Raw genomic sequence first — 23,041 nt, 5'->3', positions numbered from 1 at the left:
ATTTAAAACAATCAACTTAAACTATGAATAATTAGAAAAGCATTTCTAGAAAAGTATTTTATCATCTCCAAATTCTAGTTTTACTTAGATTTGGCAGAAATAATACTGATACTTGGAAAAGAATAAAATCCATCAGAGAAAATTGCTACTGTTCTGTGTTGACATTAAAATGGAACACTTTGGAGACATTCTTCCCAATTTCCAGGTAAAAATACTCCCATGCCAGGTATTATCACTATTGATTTTACTCATAGGAGCTCTAAAGGAAGTCTAGGGAATTTTTTCATTAATGCTAAAATATACTCCTACCCCACCCACACACACACAACATTCTAGGGAAATAAGAGTCAATTCTGATTATTAGCTCTACTTTCCACCTGTAAAATCTGAGTCATCATAAGTATAAGAGGCACTTCATAGTGTTGTCAGTGTTGAACTGATTTACAAAAAAAAAAAAAAGAAAATAAATAAATAAACAAACAGATAAATGATAGATGATAGATACATAGATGATAATAGATGATAGATAGATAGATGATAGATAGATAGATAGATAGATAGATAGATAGATAGATAGATAGATAATAGACAGATTGACAGATAGATAAAGTAGATTCCTACAGTTTTATTTTTCATATGACACTCTTTCTCTTTGGAGAAAACACATAAAGCAAATTAATGACAATTTATATCTTAGACTTATGCACCCACTTCTACCCCCAAACTCTGTACAGAGGATAATTCTAGAATACTAGAGCACGAGCTTTTTTAACTGTTATGTTTTTTTTTCTTTTTTCTTTCATACACCACTTACCCCAAATTCAAAATCCTAACCCATTTTGGGTTTTATAAGTCCTGTGTGTAGTAGCAACCTTTTACTAGTATTTGAACATTCATCTAGAAATCTTTGTTCTTCCTAAAGTTCTTCCTAAATCAAATGTTACATTTGCCTGTTTTCTTTTTGCTTCTTTCATCCAGATAGGACAACTAATGAAAACCAATGGTGCAGATTCACTGTCTGACATTTAATAATTTCGTGGCACTGTGAAAATCCTCTTCCTGCCAGAGGGGTGAAATATCTTACATGCAATGGTCATGATGGAACCACGTTCAAACATGGGGACAAATATAAGAAGTTTTAGATGAAACATCTGCTATTTTATTTTGCCAGTAATCTCTATAAAAGCAGTTCTCTTGCCAAAATCATTTTCTTCAAATATAAGATTAAAAATGCTAGAAAATAGAGTAAGATGAACTATGTATGAACTCAAGTATTGTAAAAGGTTTGGTTCTAATTCCCTTTGCTGATGAGATGCTTTTTTTTTTTTTTTATGGAATGAGGAGGAAACAATATTTCAGTTTCTTAGCAATATTTCAATTTCTTAGCCTAAAATAACTCTGAAATAGATAACCAAGTTACAGTAAAACATCACAAATTAAATTTTAAAAATTTCTGAAAATCGAAATTACTACTTTTCACACATACATCTTTTTTTCATTTAGAAATGAATCTTAATCTGTATTAACAATTAGTTCAATAAAATACTGCATTAGAGTTCTGGAAATAGATACAGAATTGGATGCACATTAACTGGAATACACACACATATGCACATATCTAAATCATGTATAAATATATTTATTATAATATTTTAATCATGTATTATCTAGTATTAAAACTTATTTCTGTTGTCTGTATAAAAATTTACCAAAAGTGATTTTTCTTATTATATTTAGTTATGGCTAATGGAAATTACTAAACATAATTTTAATATCTCAGATAAGTTATTATCATTTTACTTATATTATCTTGGTTTTTAGGATAAGTAGTTAAGAAATCACATTTTTCCAATTGTATAGGTAAACATATTTCATACCTGTGAGAATAAATGTCAAAACTACCAAGTTCCCAGAATAAAATGGAAAATTTTAACTCATATCAAAATGCTTTCAAGCATTTATAATATAGAAATCAGAATATAAGAATTTCGTGATAAGATAGCTATTATTAATGAGATTAGTAGTTCTTAAATTTTAGAAAAAAAGATGAACATGTAGGTAAATAATAATAGGTATAGAGTAATATTCATTTCTGACAAACATCTTAAAATCTGAATATCATTCACAAGCATTTAGCTAAACCAAACTCAAAAGCAGTGTGAAGAATTTGAATAATTTTCCTTTAGTCAATAACATTCAGAGACTCCACTTTAGGGATTATTATAAAAAAAAATATCAATTATGCATGCCTATATTTAATTAGTATAATAAACCAAAGAGAAGAATTATATAAAAGTTGGTTGATTTTGCTTTTACAAATATCACTGTAGTCACTGCATTTGCATTAGCCAATATAAACTATGATGACGTATATAAAAATAAAATATCCTAATAAATGAGATAGACATTTCTGATAGAGTTGCCAGCGTGATAGAAACGATAACATTTAATAAGATTGCATGTTAATGGTTTGAATTTATCTGTAATATACAGAAGAAACTTCCAGAATTATACAATTATTCTGGTGGGCGGAAGCTGGCTCTTAGTGACTCACAAAAGCAATTGTTAAATTATCTTGATTTTTATAAGCTCATTGACACCTCATCATTAGCTTAAAATTGGGCATGGTGGGAGTATTTATACTGTGGAAATCAGCAAATGCTATAATCCATGTTTCCTCTTTTCTCAGATTGTTGATTGTTAAACATTTATTAATACACATTGCCTGAAAAGAACCTCCACTGTTGAAATGCTACATAGTTTTCTGCAACTATTTCACAGTCAGCTTTTTAAACTAGCAAAAACAGCATGACAGATGTGAGTTTGAAACCAAGGTACTGTGCATAAAGTCTTATTAAGTCACTTAGCTTACACAAATTTGAGTTAATGTCACTATTTTTAATGAGTCCTTTGATTAGATGATACGCAAAGTCTTCTCCTGTTCTAAGACTGTGTGAATCAATTACCATATATGTTTATACCTCATTCTCCTCACAAAAGGGAGAAAAATAAAACTAATAGTTAAAAGATAGATAAAGCAGAAAACCAGGATGAGGGACTCAGATTGACTGTCAGGATGGAAAAGACAAAGGGGTACATGGATTGTGAAGAACTAGATAACAATGCCTATGCTACAGAAGACAGAACAACTCAGGTCTGGCTCACAGTTATCAAGAAAAAATAAAGGTCCAGTATAGCCAGAACTTCTTATTTTTTAAAGAATCAACAAAAATTGAAATCTTATTTGAAAGTTCATGGTTCTTAAATTATGGCAGCAAGTTTTATTTTTAAATATCTGCATAGTTAAATAGGTCAATAAACTGGCATCAAATTTTTACTCATGAGTTTGCTACCCCTATTCTACAATCAGGAAGAGGAACAGAAATAGCAATAGGGTGTTTCTACAAGAGAAATGAAAAAAATCAGAAATTTTAATGAAGACCAACATGGTATTACTTACACTGTGAAGAAATAAGTGCCAAATACTCACTGAAAACAACACATATCAAAAATCTGTCTTGACCATAAATAAATCTAAATTATATTTTTTCATTTTAGTCCAAACATGAATAACTGATTCTGTTTCCAACACTATGAGGAACACTAGAGAGAGAGAAAAAAACTGTTAAATTAAACATTAAATTAAAAGTCATAGTACTGCAAGTCATTTACTTATTTATCTCTAAGAAATAAAAGTCCTAGTTTAATTTGAATTTAAAATAAAGACTTATAAACTTGAGTCCAAAAACCCAAGTCTAAATCATCAATGTTGTAGTTACTTAGAATATATATTCTCTGACACTTTTCTCAGGTATATCCTCATGAATATTTGCTTTGTGTACAATAATAATATGCACAACAGAAATAATGTGTACAGCAGAAAACAAAATTGTCACTAGGAAATTTCAACTAATTGTAAAACGATGACATTCTAATTCTAACATTGTGTTATCCACATTAAACTTCTCAGCAAAATTATTTAAACCATATTGACAGAGCTTGCTCTAAAAACAGATTATTTTTTATTTCTATAACCTTTCACTAACTTAAAATGTGTAAGAATTGATATTTAGTTATGGTACAAATTGCACTTACTCTCGAGCTAAATAAATATTTTAAAGTTCTGTATTGTGTTTCGAATTTCATTTAAAATAAAGTATTTCAAATTTAGGTGGTTAGAGCTTTACAAATAATATGGCACACCATCAATCAATTTTCTAGATGATATCCTGATTTTGCTCTGCAGATATCAGCTGAAAGCTTGAGTAGATAAACTTAAGTTTAATAAAATGCCTCAGAACTCTGCTATTGAATTTGTTATCTCTTTTAGAGTTAAAAAAAAAATTGAATTCTATTTTAGAATTACTCAAAAACTTATGCCTGCAATTTGAGGTATAACCCTTAGTTATACAGTTTATTTAGTTGTTTCCCCTTCTTGTCTATGAAAAATAATCTTTTTATCTCTGGCCAGGAAATACAAGTCAGAATACAGCTCAAGATCTGTGATAACTTATATAAATAGGAATGAATTCATTTTCTGAATATCATTCTGGCAAAGAGTACAAAGCTATACAAATATATCATTCTGGCAAAGAGTACAAAGCTATACAAATTAATAGGTTTTATTATGTTAAAAAATAAACATTGAGAAGGAATGATAAAATGGCACAAATATTGTCATGCTAATGTAAAGCTACATTCGTCCATAGAAATACTGACGGAAAGTGAGATGCTCCTGGGATCAGCAATTCTGGCTCTGCCTTTGAGTGTCTAGTCTTGGATGAGACTCTGGCCCTCAATAGCCTGCTCCGTAAAATGAGGGGTTTAACTAGATGTATCAAAGATCACTAAAATATCTTTGGTAGGTATTAGATATGCATATTTATGTTTATGATGGGTCTAGATTTTTCTAATTAGTTATAAATTTCCTCACATTTTTTTTTCAACATTTTCAAATATGTTTTATTTATTGCAGGGAGGATTATAGTGCTATTCTTAAAGATATTCAAAACAGAGGCTACAGTTATTTGATGAACATATATGATACATTAGGTTTTTCTTTAGGGTAGAAGAAAGGGGATTTTCAGAGACACTATAAAACCTGTTTTCAATGCACTACTATAATGAAATAAAGAACAAGATATGAAAATGTCCCCTAATATCATCAGCCATCAGACTGGTTAGAAAGTCCCTAATCAAATCTGAGTGTTAAAAGGTTCAGAAGGTTGAATTCCCCAAACAGTTCATTTCATTATAAGTCACAATGCTTGTGCAATGTAGTCATTTCCTAACGCACTAACTTCTGGAGCGGAAACCACATCCTCCATCATCGCCTGACCAGTAGGGGCAGCATCCCATTTAAATAGTTCGGTTTGCGTTTCAGTCTCTTTCCTCGTCAGCTTACGTCTGCTCTTGTAACATTCTTGTCCTCTGGTTATTAAGGATATAAGAAAACCAATCTCCAAAAAAACTTTTACATAGATGCAAAAATAAAAATAAAATAACATAAAACAAAATGCAGATAGTTTGTCCAAGGTGTCACCTTTTTCTTTTGTAATTGCTTCTTCCTCTTCTATTTTCCAGGAAGTCCCTGAACCACTCCTAATCTACTGGCAATCATGGTATGCCTTCTTACTGTCATATTCAGTGTCTTACAGGCAGTGAGAAATACGAGGACTTAGTTCCTGCGCACATCAAGTTAAATGAGAAAACCAGAATAAGGGAAATGTCAATCTCACCACATGTTGTGGTGGAAAAAAAGAGATTCACAAATCTATCTCAACATAATTTTGTTCTTCGCCTTTATTATTTCTAAACAGGTAGCTCATTTCAGTAGTTATATAACTACTGAAATATATTTTTTCTTATTATTATGCTGACATTGGTTAAGGAAATCCAGTAAGTTTCAGGTGTACAATTTAACAGTAAGGCATATGTATACACTGCATTGTGTGTTCACGCCCATAGTTTTCTTTCTGTCAACACATATTTGACTCCTTTCACCATTTTAACATTGTAAAGTCATTGTTTGGATCCTGAAGTTTTTTGTAAATTGGGAGTCCAATTAGTATTCTTCTCTTTCTTTTTTTAAATCAAGCAATAAAGTTTTGGAGTCATTATATTTAACTTTTTTCAAAATAAAACTACTATGTAGTTTATAGCTATGATATAACTTGTGAATAAGCACTACTGTAAATTCTTGGTTTTTACTCTTAGCTGACCTTTAATTCTGCTTGAGACTCTTATGTGTATACTATTCAGTGACCCTGCTTACATATCTCACTGGAGGGATTCCAAAGTTTGCTAAATTCGTTGGGCTAGCATTCTCATATTACCTTGTCCTTTCTTTATATAAACTCTGGACTGTGAAGATGGGGATTGCATCACTTGAGGAATCCCCCACTGGGTTAACTTCTTTGCAGCTTCAGACCCAGGCCAACTCCTGGCACAGAATGCACTCATAAACTGTTGTTGAAGGAGTGAATGAACAGAAATACATCTATTTATTCATATGCTCTAAATTATGTGGAATTGTGTGGTTTAAAGTATTTTGCCACTTTAATATAAACTTTTTTAATGAAAAATTCTGTATTTTATTTTCTATCCAGTCTGATAGGAATGCCATGCTTTGTACATTACTGAAATATTTGTGTGAAACATATTCTGTGTTAATTATTTCCCATAAAATAATCAGCTTGCTAATTTTGAAAATAACAGCATTTCTGTTGTAGGCATCTGTTCCAGGGAAAAAGAAAAATATTTGCCAGCTGAATAAACTATAAAATGTGCTTAGTAGAACTGATTCTTCCTGGTATGACTTTTATTAATGGATACCTGCCGATAGATTATTTGACTATAATACATATGAACTCTACAAAGTATCACATTCTTTTCTTTTCTTTTTTTTTTAATAATGATTATTAAGAAGTAAAAACAAAGATGAGAGTTTTGGGAAAGTGCCCACATTCCATCTGAACACTGCTTGCTCAATTTTTATTATTTTAAAATAGGTACTGTCAAACATTTAAAATGACTGCAATTTTCTCAAGCACTACTGAGAAACAGATATTTTAACATAAGATCAGCTTGTCATCTTGTAAAAATTTTATATGCCTATAAAATAACTTCTGCAGGAAGTTTACAGAATTCTATTGAGAGGAATAAGATCAACAATGGAATAAAATACAAAATCATAACTTTAGATGCAAGTAATACTTTAAGTAAGATTCCCTGGAACAAGAAAAAGAAGAATATATTTCTTATTAGACTAAATTATCAAAAATATTAAAAATGTAATATCGAATTCCTTCTATTTTAGATTATGTAAGAATATCCAGATGTCACGTGATTGTCTTAGCTATTTAATTTTGTCTAAGTTTGTAACTGACATAAGTATCGTTGGATGGCTAAAACATGGAAGCTGTAACTCTGAACTCAGTTGCTTGATGCTACAGATTAATTAATTTTGGCAAATTTCTCTGACATTGTTATAAAGGCCAAGGAAACTCAATCCATATAATTCAGTCAATGAAATCTATACAAGCTAAGTACCTGAGATTTCCTAATGACTGTATTAAACTATCATTTTGTTTACTTTTTTACAGAAGGAGAAATGGATTCTTTCACTAATTTTTCCATCTCTAGAGAGTCATCAAAGGGCAATATTTTCTTGAAGAGTATGTTTTAAATGAGGAATTAGAGAATGAGTCAAATACTATGAATCATACTTTTTCATTGTGAAAACAATTGGGTGTTGACAATGAAACTATACTGCCTGAAATAAAACCAGTTTATTCTTGGTAAGAAATCAATAATAAGATAGCAACTTCCAGCCCAGTCTCTGCAACACATAGCATTTGACCACCAACATGGTCATCGGATGATGAAAGTGGAAGAAGAAAGTGGAACAGGGTAGAATTGAATGATTAAAACTGAGCTTTTAATATCCTAGCATTGAACTGATATTCTTTTTAGGAAAATTTAATCAAGGATTATAGCTAAATAATACCATTGCTGAGGTAATGAGCTCTTGTATTGAAAACCCATGTAAAAACAAAAAAGCAGTAGGCATTTACCCAATACAGAGTACTGACTTATCTCCCACTGTTTTTTGGTACTGAACTTAAATGCAGTGACTAACTTTATTACTCAGTTTGATAAAGATGCACAGGGTGAGAGAAATGTGATATCAAAAATCAGCAGTGCTGCTGTTCCCACGTCTTCTTCACTTCTTACTTCTCAGTCCCCAAAGTCTATATATCATATCAGGCTTACTTTCCTTTAATTCTCAAAATATATCTACCAATAAGTAAGAATCAACTATCTTACTGTTCATCTAGGTTATTTTATTATCTCTCTTCTGAATATTAGCTGGTTATTTCTCTTTGAGACTAAAATCTGTTCAAATTCTATAGCAGTAAGGGCCTTTGAGGGATAAGGAATCCTTCACGGCACATACAAAACATTCTGCCATATAGCAGAATTCCAATTTATCACCAAGTAGTAACAATGGTGTATCAGGAGGCTAAAGTTCTTAAGGTATAATGAAAACTAACCTTTCTTAAGAATTGAAAAAAATGCTTTAGGATTTTACTTTCCCTTAGGCCTTGACATGACAGGCCCTGCATGATACCATTTAGAGGAAATAATTGTGACAATGAACACTGATCTGAAAAAAATGAATATAAGAATTTGTAACTTGTATAATGTGATCTGATTGGTTCTCAAAATAAACTATTGAAAGTTTCCCACATATGTTGTTACATCTATTGTTACAAACATATATTGTTACTATACTTGTTAAACAGGTATAGTCTTCAGAAAACCACACCGAACCACAAATGTCCTAACTTGAAGAGGGAGCAAGCTCACTGATCAATACGTAAAAAGGAACACCATTCAGCATGTCAGTGGGGAACAGAGAAGGGCCCTGACTGTTTGGACTGCACTTTGATGAGGGCAGCTGGTAGAGGTATCAGACTTGGACAGCAGTACTGTGGTTTTCCTCCCTACCACTAACTATTGATTTTTACTAGGACTCTATAACTTTGATTCTTCTCTTGTCTCTGTGAATATTCTTTTTGACTGATTGCATCCATAGAATGTGAAAATATAAATGTCTTAATTCTGAGAAGTCAATCCCAGCTATATGGCTCCAAGTGGAACCTGTAGGAAACAGAGCCTCCAGCCTGGCCCTAGGGGCCCAAATATGCTTTTCTATTATTTTTTATATAAACGAAGAACCAAAAGAAATTGTTAAAGACTTTAAAAATACATAATAGTCGAAGTCTTTATTCTAGTACAATATGCTTAGTTACTCATCCAGATATTCAAATGATATAGGGGTAAGGCTATCTAGCAGAGAGAAAAGGAAGAAGAGATGCTCTTTCTTTAATCTCTAGGCAATAGGAATCAACTGCTAGCACACTGGGTTTTGAAATATGGAACAGACTTGTTTCCTACATGAAAATTCTAGTGGGCAAGCCCTAAGTCCTTTGCCTTATTCTCTCTATATATTACTGGTATATTGAAGTGACATTTCAACTATCTGAAGCCATAATGTGGAAGTTGTAGCCTGAGGTTGTGATCATCTGAGTGACCGTATTAGAAGCTAGAGTTAGTTGATCGACTATGATCGATCATAAGGAAATTCTTAGTCTAAACTATTGCCTTTAAGATAAATAAGAGTTAAATAATCTTAAGGGGATAAGAAACTATAAACTTTGAAAGATTTATGTGACAGTTGTTTTAATAACCTCCTCTGGCAAACTCAATATCCAGTCATGGTCACTTCTTTTAAAAAAAAAAAAAAAACATTGTTACATATTCATTTTTTTTATTTTATTTTAAATTCACAATTATTTTAATCTATATAAGAAATCTCTGAATATAGTTATTGTTCAGTCATTTGAGCTTAAATTAGAATATTTTTTTCAGATTAATTCAATACATATTTTGCATATTGATTAGTGTTCCTCTTTTTTCCTGAAAGGTCAGAGAAACAAGGGAATTTCTTAGGTTATTTATGTACATACTACTACTCAGTACAAGATTGGGTCTTGAAAGTAGAAATGGAATAATACAACCAAAAGCATGTAATGAATATAACATATGAAATAAATTCATGAATTTTTCCTGTAGCTCTTAAATATAGTAGTATAAACCTTTTTTTCCATATACTAAATTTCGGTCTCGGAATTTAAAAAAAAAAAATGATGAAAATTAATTTCCCTGTGTACAATGTTTAAAATTACCATTTTTTTTCCTGAAAGCACCATACTAATTATTTTTTTAAATTAGTAGATCCCCCTGTACACATATACACAGAGATTTTGAAAGATAATTCTCATGATAATATTCAAGAGATAACACTAAGTTACTAAATTATGAAACTATGACAACTTTCTCGAGTAGCCAGGATAAATTTGCAAATGTTCAGTTTGGATGTTTCCATGTGTCACACTTCATTACTATGATCCATTTACTTTTTAATCAGAAGTTAATCTTATATTTTCATTCTAATGACTCCTTAGGCAGGTAAAATTTAATAAGTATTGGTTTCATGATTTTGTGGATTCTGGACACAGGTTGGTTCTTAACATATACCAGTTGATTAGTTAATAAATTGCTAACCTGGATAGACAAGCTATCCAGGTTCTAGCCTCATTATTTGAGATTCAAGCCATCCTTATTGGCATGATTTCCCACTGTTTCAACATAAACTAAAGGGTGAATGTGATTTCCAGTTATACTCAGATTGATTTAAAAAAAATTCTTTCTTACATTCTACTTGCTGCCCTGCTTCTTTGTTTGTTCTAAATAAGTAACCCTGAACCAAACTTCAACATGACTCCATTCTCCATCCCTTTACATCTGTGCCACAGCCCTCACCATAATAAACATGGGGTTTTTGTGCTTCTTAGGTACATAAGTGATGAATACATCAAACTTTGCTCTCATGAAGCTTAAAATATAAACAGACAGAGAACAAAATGAACAATAATCATACATTCTGAAGTCTGTTCTATTAGACATGTATATCCCTTGAGAAGAGAATACAGAGAAAAGACACCCAGATAAATCTCAAAGAGATGAGAGTGAAGAATTGCATCCAACTGGAACTTACCTTTAATTGAGACTTGAAGAAGGAGTAGAAATTATCCAGGTAGAGAAGCGAGAACAATGAATACCAAAGAGAAAAATCAGGATATGTCAATGTCACCGAGTGCCATGAAGGCTTCCCATTTCTCAAAAGACATTCTAGATACTTTGCAGTCTTTTAGTCTCGATGAGAGAGAACCAGAATTGGAAATCGTGTTGATGAAGGGTACCCTGGCAGCTCTGTTTCCCATGGTTTTCTGTTTGAATCTTGTAGCTGTGAATGACTTCTCGGATACAACTTGTTTGTTTGTTTGTTTGTGTGTTTGTTTGTTTTTGCAAACCTAAGTAAATGTTTATCAAAATAAAAACAACTTATGGCCAATATTAAAAGGTGAGATATTTTCACCTTTTTAGATATAACCTATTTACATTTTCACATTCCAGAAGGAAATATGAATGATGGAAGCTGGTAAGAAATAATATTGTGACTCAGAAAAAAACAGTAAATATCAGGAAATGCTGCAATGCTAGAAGGGTGAGTATCCCAGTAAGTAAAGAAAAATATGCCATCATGAAAATATCATGAGGTTTAAAATACCTATTATGCAGTATCTCACTACTCAAAAACATTAAAGAAGGATACATGTTTTATATTAAGCTGTGCTGCTCATTGGTCAAAATAGAAACCATAGGAAAATGTTTTTGGCATAAGACTACATTTAAAACAAGTAAGGCATTTTTTCAGAAAGCATTTGGAGTGCATGTGCCCATTTTCAGTTGTTTTTTAAAACTGCTTTTCCTTATGTCACTGAATTGATTCAATATTCCAAAACAATTCATTTAAATAACAGTGAGAAACTCAAATTTCCTGAAGCCTACTAATGGTCTATTTCAGCCTACACTTTTACTGGGGGTTCTATTGGAACCCTGGTCTGATTCAAATTCTACTGCAAGCGTGTGCCATTCACATAAATTTAGCCTGCAGAGGATCACCTTAATTTTACACAGCCTTTTATCTTTACACTAATTTAAAATGGACAAATTTTCACATCTGAAAGATGAGTACAGTAACTAAAGTCTGAGAAATAGTATTTTTGTGTTAATCTTAAAACTGGAAAAAAAAGTTGATGCTGGAAGATATGTGGAAATACAATCTGTTTATTTGTTAAGAGCCACATAAAAATCATACATTGTAAAAAAGCAACTAATGTGTGCTTCTTTTAATAGAAAGACATACTTGACCAACGAAATATTTTACAACAGAGTGACAGCTACACGGATAAGAGGCAAGCTAGAGATGTCACTTGATTTGATTTCTGTAAGGTTGTTATTCCTTTCTACATTTAATTTCACAAGCTAGGGATTATGATCTTAATCATTAAATTGTGAATTAAATATAATCAATTAGTTTATGGGCTGCATGCCACAAAAACACATCAGTGATCCAGCAAAACCTTGGGAAATTTAGGAGGGTATGTATATTAAGTGATATCCCATTGTTCAACTTAATTTTATTTAATAACAAAAATGAAGAAATAAGTATACCGTTTATGAAATATGAAGATTAATTAGAATATTATCTTATATTTTGAATAAGAGAAAATAATTCAAAAGTTAGTCACTCACAGTAATAGTGTAAGAGAAACATCCTCCCAACATAAGATGAAATTACTAGAAATAAATGCAAGACAGCACAACAAATACCAATAACATAAATATAAAACGGGAGACTTTTGCTATATATTAAGCATGGCAAACCAATTTTTGAAAATCCCAAGTGACAATAAGTTTAATATGAATCAACAATGTATCATAATTATAAGGAAAGTCGATTGATTATTGATACTGTGTTTGACACAAAAGGTCTAGCAAAACAATTGCCAAGAATAGGTTGTTTTATATATATATATATATATATATATATATATATATATATATATATACTAAAAAAATTTAAATAGAAACAAAATAGATATATATACACACACTATTATTATATTACGTAATACATTATATAATTCTATATGATAGTGCATTATATTATATTTGTGAGTGTATATAAATTAATAGTATACTAAGTATTGTAATATGCTGTGTGTGTGTATATATTATATATGTATACTACTTTTATTTTTCATCTATGCAACATATACCACTCCAGATATAATTTTTCGGAATGTGCATTTATAAATGAAGCTATGCTTTTAAAAAAACTTAATAATTGCAGAAATCCAAAGAAAGAATAAATTCAATAGACTAAATGGCCTCATAATAAACATATATGCCTATATCTTCTATATCTATTTATATATATACATACATACATACATATATGCCTATACATATTTGGCTCTAGATATGCATGTGTATCTTTTACTATCAACAGGAAACATTTATATAAGGTGGGTTAGTTAAATTATAGTCTTGAAGAATATGAAGAATATTGAAGTTCTAAGAGAAATGACTTTAAAGCAGGAATATTTCAGTAAGTTACCTTCACTATCCCAATGATCAAAAGTTACATGACCTTCCTTTAGGTTACGAGAAGACATTCCTGAGGATGTTTATGAAAATTAAGTACAAAAGTTTACTGTGGTGATTTAAATATTCACTTCAGTAAGAACAAGTAAAGTACAGAACCATTAAAACTCAAAGTCCAAAAGAATCTATATGACTATTTATGTCAATATCCACATTTTAAAGGATACAAATCTAACACTGAAGAAGGTAAATAGCCTTGTCTACAGTCAAAATAGGAGAGGGTTTTTTTTTTTTTTTACTTTCTTTAGAAATCAAACTCCAAAATAATTATTAAAAAATTTCTAAGTAAGTATACTTATTTGGGATCAATGTAAAAACATATTTTAAAAAGCATAAAACATTTCCTCAGACTTTGCAAATTTGAGAAACACTGGTATAGATCATGAGGGACATATCAAGCACTTCGAATGAAAAATTTTAATTCCAAAGAAATGAAATTGCCTATTTTATTCTCCGCTGAAAGATAAAGAATGAAAATCACAAGTAGGACTCAAATATAAGTTTTTAAAATCTATATGAACTGAATTTACATTTTCTTTAAAACTTATTTTGGTGAAGATGTTTGTTTATAAAATTGTTGGATGACTTTAGAATTTTTAACTATGAAAGTAACATCACAGAACATATGTACTTTTATCAATCTCAAGAATCGCCAATAAATCTTTAATACGTGTTTATCTTGATTAATAAAAAGTATCAGCTTATCAAATTAATGAGTAAATCACTGTTATATTAATATTAATATTAGAACAAATTAATAATTAGTGTGTGGCAACAAAATAGAGCAAATACATAATTTTTGTTACAAGTAGAATTAAAATAATAAAACTAATGAGTCATATACATTCTGAAATAATTAACATTTATTTTGTTTTTTATTTAAATGTTTTCAGTAATAGTTCATAATAATTGCCGGGGGCAAAAGATTCAAATATAAACGTTGGATATTTTTTTCAGAACTGAATACAAATATAATGTTTAAATCGATTAAGCTCTTAAATATAAATATCTGAATAGAGATGAGCATTATAATAAGAAATAGAAGAATGGAGATGATAACTATTAGAGCGAACTCCCTAAAATGCAAATTTCAAAACACAAAAATGTACAAAAGTACATATGATTCTAATCTAGAACTAACTATATATGTTTCATTTCATAAAATATAATTTTGTTTTTTGCCTAAAACTATTTTATAAAAATATACATTTATATGTCCTAAATATTATTTTAAAATCATATATTAAATTATGTCATTGGGTTAATTTTTTTGGAAATTTTTAGGTTGTACATTGATAATTTTATTATAAATGTATAAAGAAAAAATCTTGATTTTTATATCTAGTCACATTTTACAAATTTCAACACATCATTTTATAGTTTCAAAAATCCCCTCTTTGGTCTTAAAGTCTTATGGAAATTGTTCCAGTTCTCAAAAGAAAAATTACAAAATAGTAATAAAAATATATAGACCTGTGTGGCTTCTGAAGAATACCAATGAAAAGCTTGCAATCCCAAACCAGTTTAATACACTTATGTATTCTCCTAAATGTGTAATTACAGCTTTTATTTGTCCCTAATAGATAACCCTTTCATTATTTTCTAAGATTGTTTTAAAACTGGAATTCAGCTATATTTTTTCCCTTACTGTTTCACTTAATATGGCTTGGGAAGAATGACCATACATTAAAACAATCTAAGAATCTCTTTGAGTTTTGTGATTTATAATTATATTTTTTGAGCCTTTAAAAAAAAACCTACAAATGAATGGACATTTAAAGTTAGTAAGCCATCATAATTTCCAGAAAAGTTTACAAAATGTAATTTGACAATATGAAAACTACCTAAATGGTTCTCATTGTGTTAAAGAACCTTTTGCCTTGGAAAGGCCTTCACATTTTAACATTGTGATTATGTACACCCTAAAATGCATGTATTGGGTGTGCTCCAAAACTTTCATAAGAGACAACAAACTCCCGTAATCAATAGAGGATATGAAACTCTCTGAAGTATTTCCCTGAACTGTGTATTAACCACAGGATTTCAAAGAGATGAAAACAAGTACTTCAAGATCTTTGGGAACTTTGCTCTTCTGTAAGTATCATGTGACTCTTGTTTAATCAACATTCACATCTCCTTATTTTCTTTCAGAGTTTTAGTAGCTGTGTAGGGTACAAACACTATGTTAGAAAGCTGTACTGCATGCATTAATGTATTAATTTCACTAATTCCGCAGACAAAATTACCTTTCACATATACTATGTATACAAATTTCCAAAGTATTTCAAAGGTGGAAAGGCATCTCTACATCTACTTTTTATATCCTAGGCCACAGTTTAGAACTTAATCACTTGACATTTCAGCATAGTAATCAAAAGAAAGCATACCATTAACATCACCGGTGGTCGGAAGTTTTGTCTTATCGCTCTTTGAAATAGAATATTTAGGAATTAGTGAAGTAGTTTATATTCAGTGATTATAGAAGAAAGGTGGATAAGATATCAAAGGAGAGTACTGATGAACTAATTTAAAGGCTGTGTACTTTCTACAGTTAATATACGTAGTTCTTTCTGGATTCTAATGATCTGAAAACGCCCTGTTTGAACCATGCTTCTTATTTTGTGTCTTGCTATTGGGAATGAATAGGGATATATAAACCATAATCGAAAGTAGAGGAAAAAAAGCACTAATTTTAAAGATTATATAAAAAGGAAAAAGACCCAGAATAGTCAAGATAATACTGATGGAGAAGAACAAAGTCAGCAGACTGACACTCCTCGAATTCAAGAATTACCATAAAGCTACAGTAATCAGGGCTGTACGGTTTGGTGAAGAATAGACAGATTGATCAACAGAACATGTAAGGAGCCCAGAAATAGACCCACATAAATATAGTCAACTAATGTTTTAGAAAGAAGCAAACATGCTACAATGGAGAAAAGATAGCTCAATAAATTGTGCTGGAACTACTGGATATCCATATTCAAAAAAATGATTCTATACATAGACCTTATACCCGTCACAAAAAAATAACTCAAAATAGACTAGAGATGTAAATGTAAAATGCAAAACTATAAAACTCTTAGAAGAAAACACAGAAAAAAATCGATATTACTTTGGGTTTGGTGATGACATTTTAGATATAACACCAAAGGCGTGATCCATAAAAGAAATAATTGACAATCTGGACTTCGTTAAAAATAAAAACTTATGCTCTGCAAAATACAATGCCAAAAAAATAAGAAGACAAGCCACAGACTTGGAAAAATTATTTGCAAATATACATCTGATAAAGAACAGTTATCCAGAACATATAAGAACTCTTAAAACTCAACAAAAACTAACAACTTAACTAAAAAATGGGCCAAACACCTTAAAAAACACTTCGCTAAGGAAAGACACAGATGGCAAATAAGTACATTAAAAGACACTCAACGTCATATGTCATCAGAGAAGTGTAAATTAAAATAAATATAAAACATCGCTACATACCTATTAGAATGGCAAAAATCCAGAACACTGAAAACACAAAACACTGGTGAAGATGTGGAAATTGAGAAATTTACATTCATCACTGGTGAGAATGTATAACGGTACAGCCTCTTTGGAGGACAGCTTGGAAATTTCTTACAAAAAGTATACAAACTCTTATTATAAGTTCCAGCAATTGTACTCCTTAGCATTTATCCAAATGAGTTGAAAACTAGGTCTACCCAAAACCTGCACACAGATTTAATAGCAGCTTCATTCATAATTCCCAAAACTTGGAATCAATAGGTGAATGAATAAATAAACAGGTACGTCCAGATGATGGACTATTATTCAGCACTAAAAAATAAGCTACTAAGCTATAAATAGACATGGAGGAATTTTTAAAGCATCTTACTAAGTAAACAATGCCAATGTGAAAAGCTTAATGTTGTATGATTCCAACTATAGGACATTCTAGAGAAGGCAAAACTATGGTGACAGTAAATAGATCAGCGCTTGTCATGAGTTAGTTAATGGGGAAGAAAGAATGAACAGGTTAAGCACAGAGGATTTTTAGGGCAGTTAAACTACTCTGTATGGTACTGGAATGGTGTATACATGTCATTATATGTCTGTCAAAGCCCATAGAATGTACAAACGAAGAATGAACTATAAACTATGGACTTTGGGTGATATTGTATCAGTGTAGATTTGTTAGTTTTAACAAATTTAATCTTAGTACGATTTTGAATCTTAATAAGCTATCACTGGAGCATATCGTGTATATGTATGTGTGTGTCACAGCATGTGCATTTGTAAGATAGGACAGAGTGGTATCTTTGTTTTTCTATGAATCAACTGATACTCAACATTAATATCTCAAAATAGTTAAGTGTTCTTAGTACAATTATAACATTGTATAGTTACTCTGTTAAGAACACATTATTTTTTCCAGTCAAATTGAAATTACCAGGATTCTTTGTAACTTAAAAAAATACTTATTCTCTAAAGCACATATTTTATCCTACTTTGTTAAAACTTTGTGCCAAACATCAATAGAATAAACACTGAATAATCATGATGTAATTATAAGAATGCAATTTAATTTTGTGCAGAATAACACAATCCAAGAAACTGTCAGGAGGCTTAAACAAGGAAACTGTAAATCCTTGAAAGTATTTCAATAACTAAACAAAATGAAAACACTTTAGCCCAGTCTCAATTACAGTATATGAAGCAAATTATTTTTAACTCTGGACTTGGAAACCTTTTTCTTTTAGGATTTTTAGCCACTGTATTTAATTGACCCCTTGAACCTACCCTTCCTTTCCATGTCCACTGATTCTGCCCTACAGCCTTATCATCTTATGAATAAATTAGTCAAAAGCCTCATTGGTCTTCATTCCACTTAGCACTTCACCTTGCCAATGCAGAGTCTGCAGTTACACGATTTACTCTCCTAAATTCATATAGCTAACTGTGCTTAATGCAGGATAAAATGAATTCTCTTCCCAGCCAGGTCACAAGTAATTTTTCTAATTTTATATTACAATGCTCCACATGGACTCCATAATTCCACAGGTTTACTGTGTACTTAATCATTTCCTGCCTCAGTTTGCTCGAATGATGCAATAACATTTCCTTCTGTTTCCTTCCCTCTCTCTTACCTCTCTCTCCCTCCTTTCCTTGAGAGCATACTCCCTTATCATTTGTTAATGTTCTAGCTGCTTATAATTGCCTCTGTTTCCACCATAAACCCTATGCATTCCTTTTCAGCAGTGATCGGTTCTTCCTCATTTTTGTATCCTTAGCATCTGACACTTACTTAGTAGATATTTGATAAATACACATTATTGTTCATTTTTGTGTCATGTATTTTGCACACATATATATGACCGAATTTGGCTTTTTGATCATTTGGCACTTTTAAACAAGAATCTATTTATTAGGCTTTTCTTCTGAGCTTGAGTTAATAAAAGGAAAACGTTGACTTAATTCATAAAAATAGCATCTGTAACTTGTGGAGAAGCATTAAGGAAAAGTATCTCAGCCAGCCTTCTTGACCACTAGTAGGCCTCTTAACTATAGATGGGTCTTAATTGCTCCTTAAATACATTTAACATTTATGCTTCCATAATATTACCCACTAGCCATTTATTACTTCTAGTTGGTAGTTTTCTTACCCCAAATTCATTGGTTTTACTCTGAATTCTTCTTATTATTTAACACAGAAAATATAAAAAAAAAAAACAGCAGTTTGTTCATGACAAACATAAATAAGTGCCAAGTTCAAATATTTGCTTTTTCAAGAAAGAGAATGAGGTAAAATACTATATAGCACATAAACAAAATTCAAGTTGGTGAATAGCCACTATAAAATAATGAAAACATATATCCATTGGGAGATTTTATGGAGGCTCCTTCCTGTCTAGGGGAAATGTTTAGTTATGTGTTCCATTGTGCCAAGGACAGACTGGTCCTTTCCAGACACTTACCCTCTGACAGCATGAATAAGTCTCAGTGATGGATAGGCTGTTCGCACTTTCAGTTTATTCTTAAGGATTAATGCATTAACCCACTCCACGTGCTTCTCTCCTCCTTTGACCATGAAAGCAGGGATCCAAAGGACACTGTCATTCAGCATAGAAAGTCTATGCACAAATTTTTCTCTGTCACTCTCATTCCGAAAGCCTCCAAATGCTCTTTGTACAACTGATGGATTCATGGTAATAAAATCTGATTTAGTTCCCACATCTGCAGCAAACTCCACCACGGGGGCTAGATTACACCTGAAGAGGAAAAAAATTAATGGACAAATGAAAAATAAATATGAAACATTCACTCCTAAAAAGGTGTGCATGAAGAGAATGGAGAACAGACTTTTTTTTTTTTTAACCAGGTGGGAAAAAACAAACAAACAGATAATCTGGTAAAATTACATTTTTAGTAAGTCACCACACATTCAGGAATATTGTCTTCAATAAAGATATACACTTCTGGTATAGAGATCAAATTGTCATTTACGTTAATTTAACCTATTATCTAAGAATTCTCTTTTCTGTTATCTTCACAAACCATATGATATGAATTCCTAACAGGTGAATTTATGATGGTAAATTTGGCTCTTGTGATGAAGTCGTAAATCTAAACCACATGCTGTTCTTTCTGTAAGTAAGTAAAACACATGAGACTTGATATTCCAGTCCACACCACTTGTTAAGCTTAAGTCATTTCGACAACTTTATAAACATATGACAGTGGCTATTCTGTCCCCTGAAGTTAAGGGAAAACTATAATTCTTATAGTATGTTCCACAGCGCTATTTGTAATTACCTTCTAGAGGCCTAAATGGAAAATAAAAGTAAGAAAAATAGAGTTATCACACTTCATATTTTTTTTTGAGATGTTAAATAATGCAGAAAAGCCCTTCTATAGGGTTAAATATCTTTCCATTCCTTTTGAGGACATCCTCAGAATGCTTGTTTTTCCTGCTAGCAGGCCACATGCACTCTCTGGAGGAGGGACAGAACTGTTTGTCCTGTTCTCACCACTAAAGCTCCAGGACCTCTCAAAATGCCCGGGCTTGATTTTATTCTTGTAATCTGATTTCATGCTTGTATTATAAGAACGCTTTGGAGAGCATCTTGAATTTTGTCTTTGACTAATTTGTGATGCTTTTTTGAATTTGTCACATTAATCTTTGGATACTTAAAAAATAGTCTTATATTTTAAAATATTTTAACTTGCCAAAAAAAACTGCAAAGTTTAATTAGTCGATTAGTGAAAAAAATAGATTTTTAAACAACAGTTTGCTAATTTGGAAAAAAAAATTATTTGAATCTATTCAATCTACACTGTCATGAAAACACACACACATATACACACACGCACAAAGAGAAAAGTTCTTCTTTGCTTTTCCTTTCCTTACATCAGTCTTTCGAGGGAAGGGAAAATAAACCAATTTCCTTTTTCTGCTTTTTGCAGGTTTGACTGCATTATAAGTTTCTCACAAATCTCTTCCTTGTGCATTTTGCCATGTTAATTATGTTCTTATACAAGTTAAATTTAATTAAAAAGTAAAGTGCGTGCTCTGCTATTAAAAATATTGGCTTGTATATCCTTCCTTATCTCTTTTAATTAATACATCCTATTACTTCTTAGATCTCTGAAAACATTTAACTACCACAACAAATATCTTTCATCTCACACAATTAAGCAATATCTACCATGAGCTACTAAGAGAAAACAAATAAAAATTAGCACATCATATTATTTAGAAATATCTTTTCAAGTTATATGTATTTAATGACACACACAATATTATGAGACAGCATTTTTTGTCTCTATCCATGGTCCATGCATTATTTGAGATAAGATATTATTCATTCCCATCACAGTCAGAATATTTATAAATGGGATTGCCCTGGAGAAACATAGCTACATGTGAACAGAAGCCAGAATGAACATCTTAGCAGTGGAACTCAAGGAAGATTGAGGACATGATAATTTTCAAAGTTCTAAAATGAATTCCATACCAGCTTTAGAAATAGTTTAAAATTTTAACCAAACTGATCATAAGATGACTGTGGATACTGTGGGAGCATGTATTCTGGACTTCTTTGTTACAGACTCTTCTCCTTCCTCAGGTAAAAAATAGACATCACTTACTAACGTTGCGGTTAACATGCCCTTGTCTTGGGAGGGGGTGGGGGTGGGGGGAAGCTGGCTTCAGATATATCATTCTGCTATAACAATTCCTCAGCAATTCTTTTCAGAGGATTTCCACTGTTCAAAAACAATATCGGTACTTCATTTTCTCCACATTTATAAAAATAATCCAAGCCAATCCAGTTAAAGAGAACGAAAATAGCATTCCGCTGAATGTTTTCAGGAAAAAAAAATTGATTAATTACTTTATAGTTTCATTACTTTTTCTTAGAACATATTTAATAGCTCCCCCACCTCAATGTTTACTAACACCCACTCTTTTAGGATTGACTCAGCATGTTTCTAAAACATTATTGCCTGTCCATGTGTTATTAAGAGCTAAAGAGATTTTCATCAATAAAGTTGGGTAATAAAAGATTTTCCACCTTGGAAGCAAAAGGAAATTAACAGAATAAGAATATTTTTAGAGAATAGGGATGACCCAGAAGACAAACCAACATATTTGATTCAATCAGAGAATGCTAAATGGCTGTGGTTCTAACTAAAAGAAACCAGGAGATCAAAGAGTAATTAATCCACATGAGCTTTATTGTAAAGTTTTTATGAGCTAAACATAGTCCGACCAGACTTTATGAGAGACAGAGATAGTGATGCTGAAAATAGCATGACAGAAGGACACATTGTAAAATATAACCTGTGCTGGCTCCTGGAGTCCAGTAGTTCATTTTCCTTGCAGTGACTGTCTAATTTTTCATTGGAAGGAAAGATTAACATCATATCCACATGTTGCCAGTAAATTAACTACTCTGTGGTTGAGTCAGATATTTAGTCATATAATTAGCTGACTGCCACATAATCAGGGCAGGCATTAAGAAGCCAAAATAACGGAGCAGCTGTGTTGCACTCCAGCAATTCAGTAGACTTGTAAACTTCATAGCGATAGTAGTAGCAATACAGCTGATTGAGCAAGATTATGAATAGATTTGCAATCACACATTTTTAATCTTCCTTTCTTTAAATCTTCTTTGGGATTATAATATTCAAAAGTAGCCAGAATGTGTAGCAAGCATTTATGAAATAACGTGTTATTCGACATGTTATTCTTAATCTCATAAAATTAAAGAGTGACCAATTTTTAAACGACGGATTTTTGTGAGTCAAAATTACTGGTTTCATAAGAATATTTAATACACCTAAACTCTATTTCTTTAGCCAAATTACATTCTTTGTATTGTCCAACTATTTTTGACATATTAAAAAC

General features: G+C 31.3%; 1 protein-coding gene across 1 annotated transcript in view; it reads right to left on the bottom strand.

Annotated features, from left to right (window-relative positions):
• The window catches only part of ST8SIA4 (ST8 alpha-N-acetyl-neuraminide alpha-2,8-sialyltransferase 4), an 85,388-nt gene that overhangs the window by 27,746 nt on the left and 34,601 nt on the right, over positions 1 to 23,041 (bottom strand). Inside the window, 1 exon segment of the mRNA XM_036225597.1 lies at positions 19,608 to 19,901. Coding sequence (XP_036081490.1) covers positions 19,608 to 19,901 — 294 coding nt within the window.

Source organism: Rousettus aegyptiacus, unplaced genomic scaffold (genome assembly GCF_014176215.1).
Source record: "Rousettus aegyptiacus isolate mRouAeg1 unplaced genomic scaffold, mRouAeg1.p scaffold_m13_p_8, whole genome shotgun sequence".
Classification (NCBI taxonomy): Eukaryota; Metazoa; Chordata; class Mammalia; order Chiroptera; family Pteropodidae; genus Rousettus; species Rousettus aegyptiacus.
Note: the sequence above shows the minus strand (reverse complement) of the source record. Positions and strands in the feature narration are given on the sequence as shown.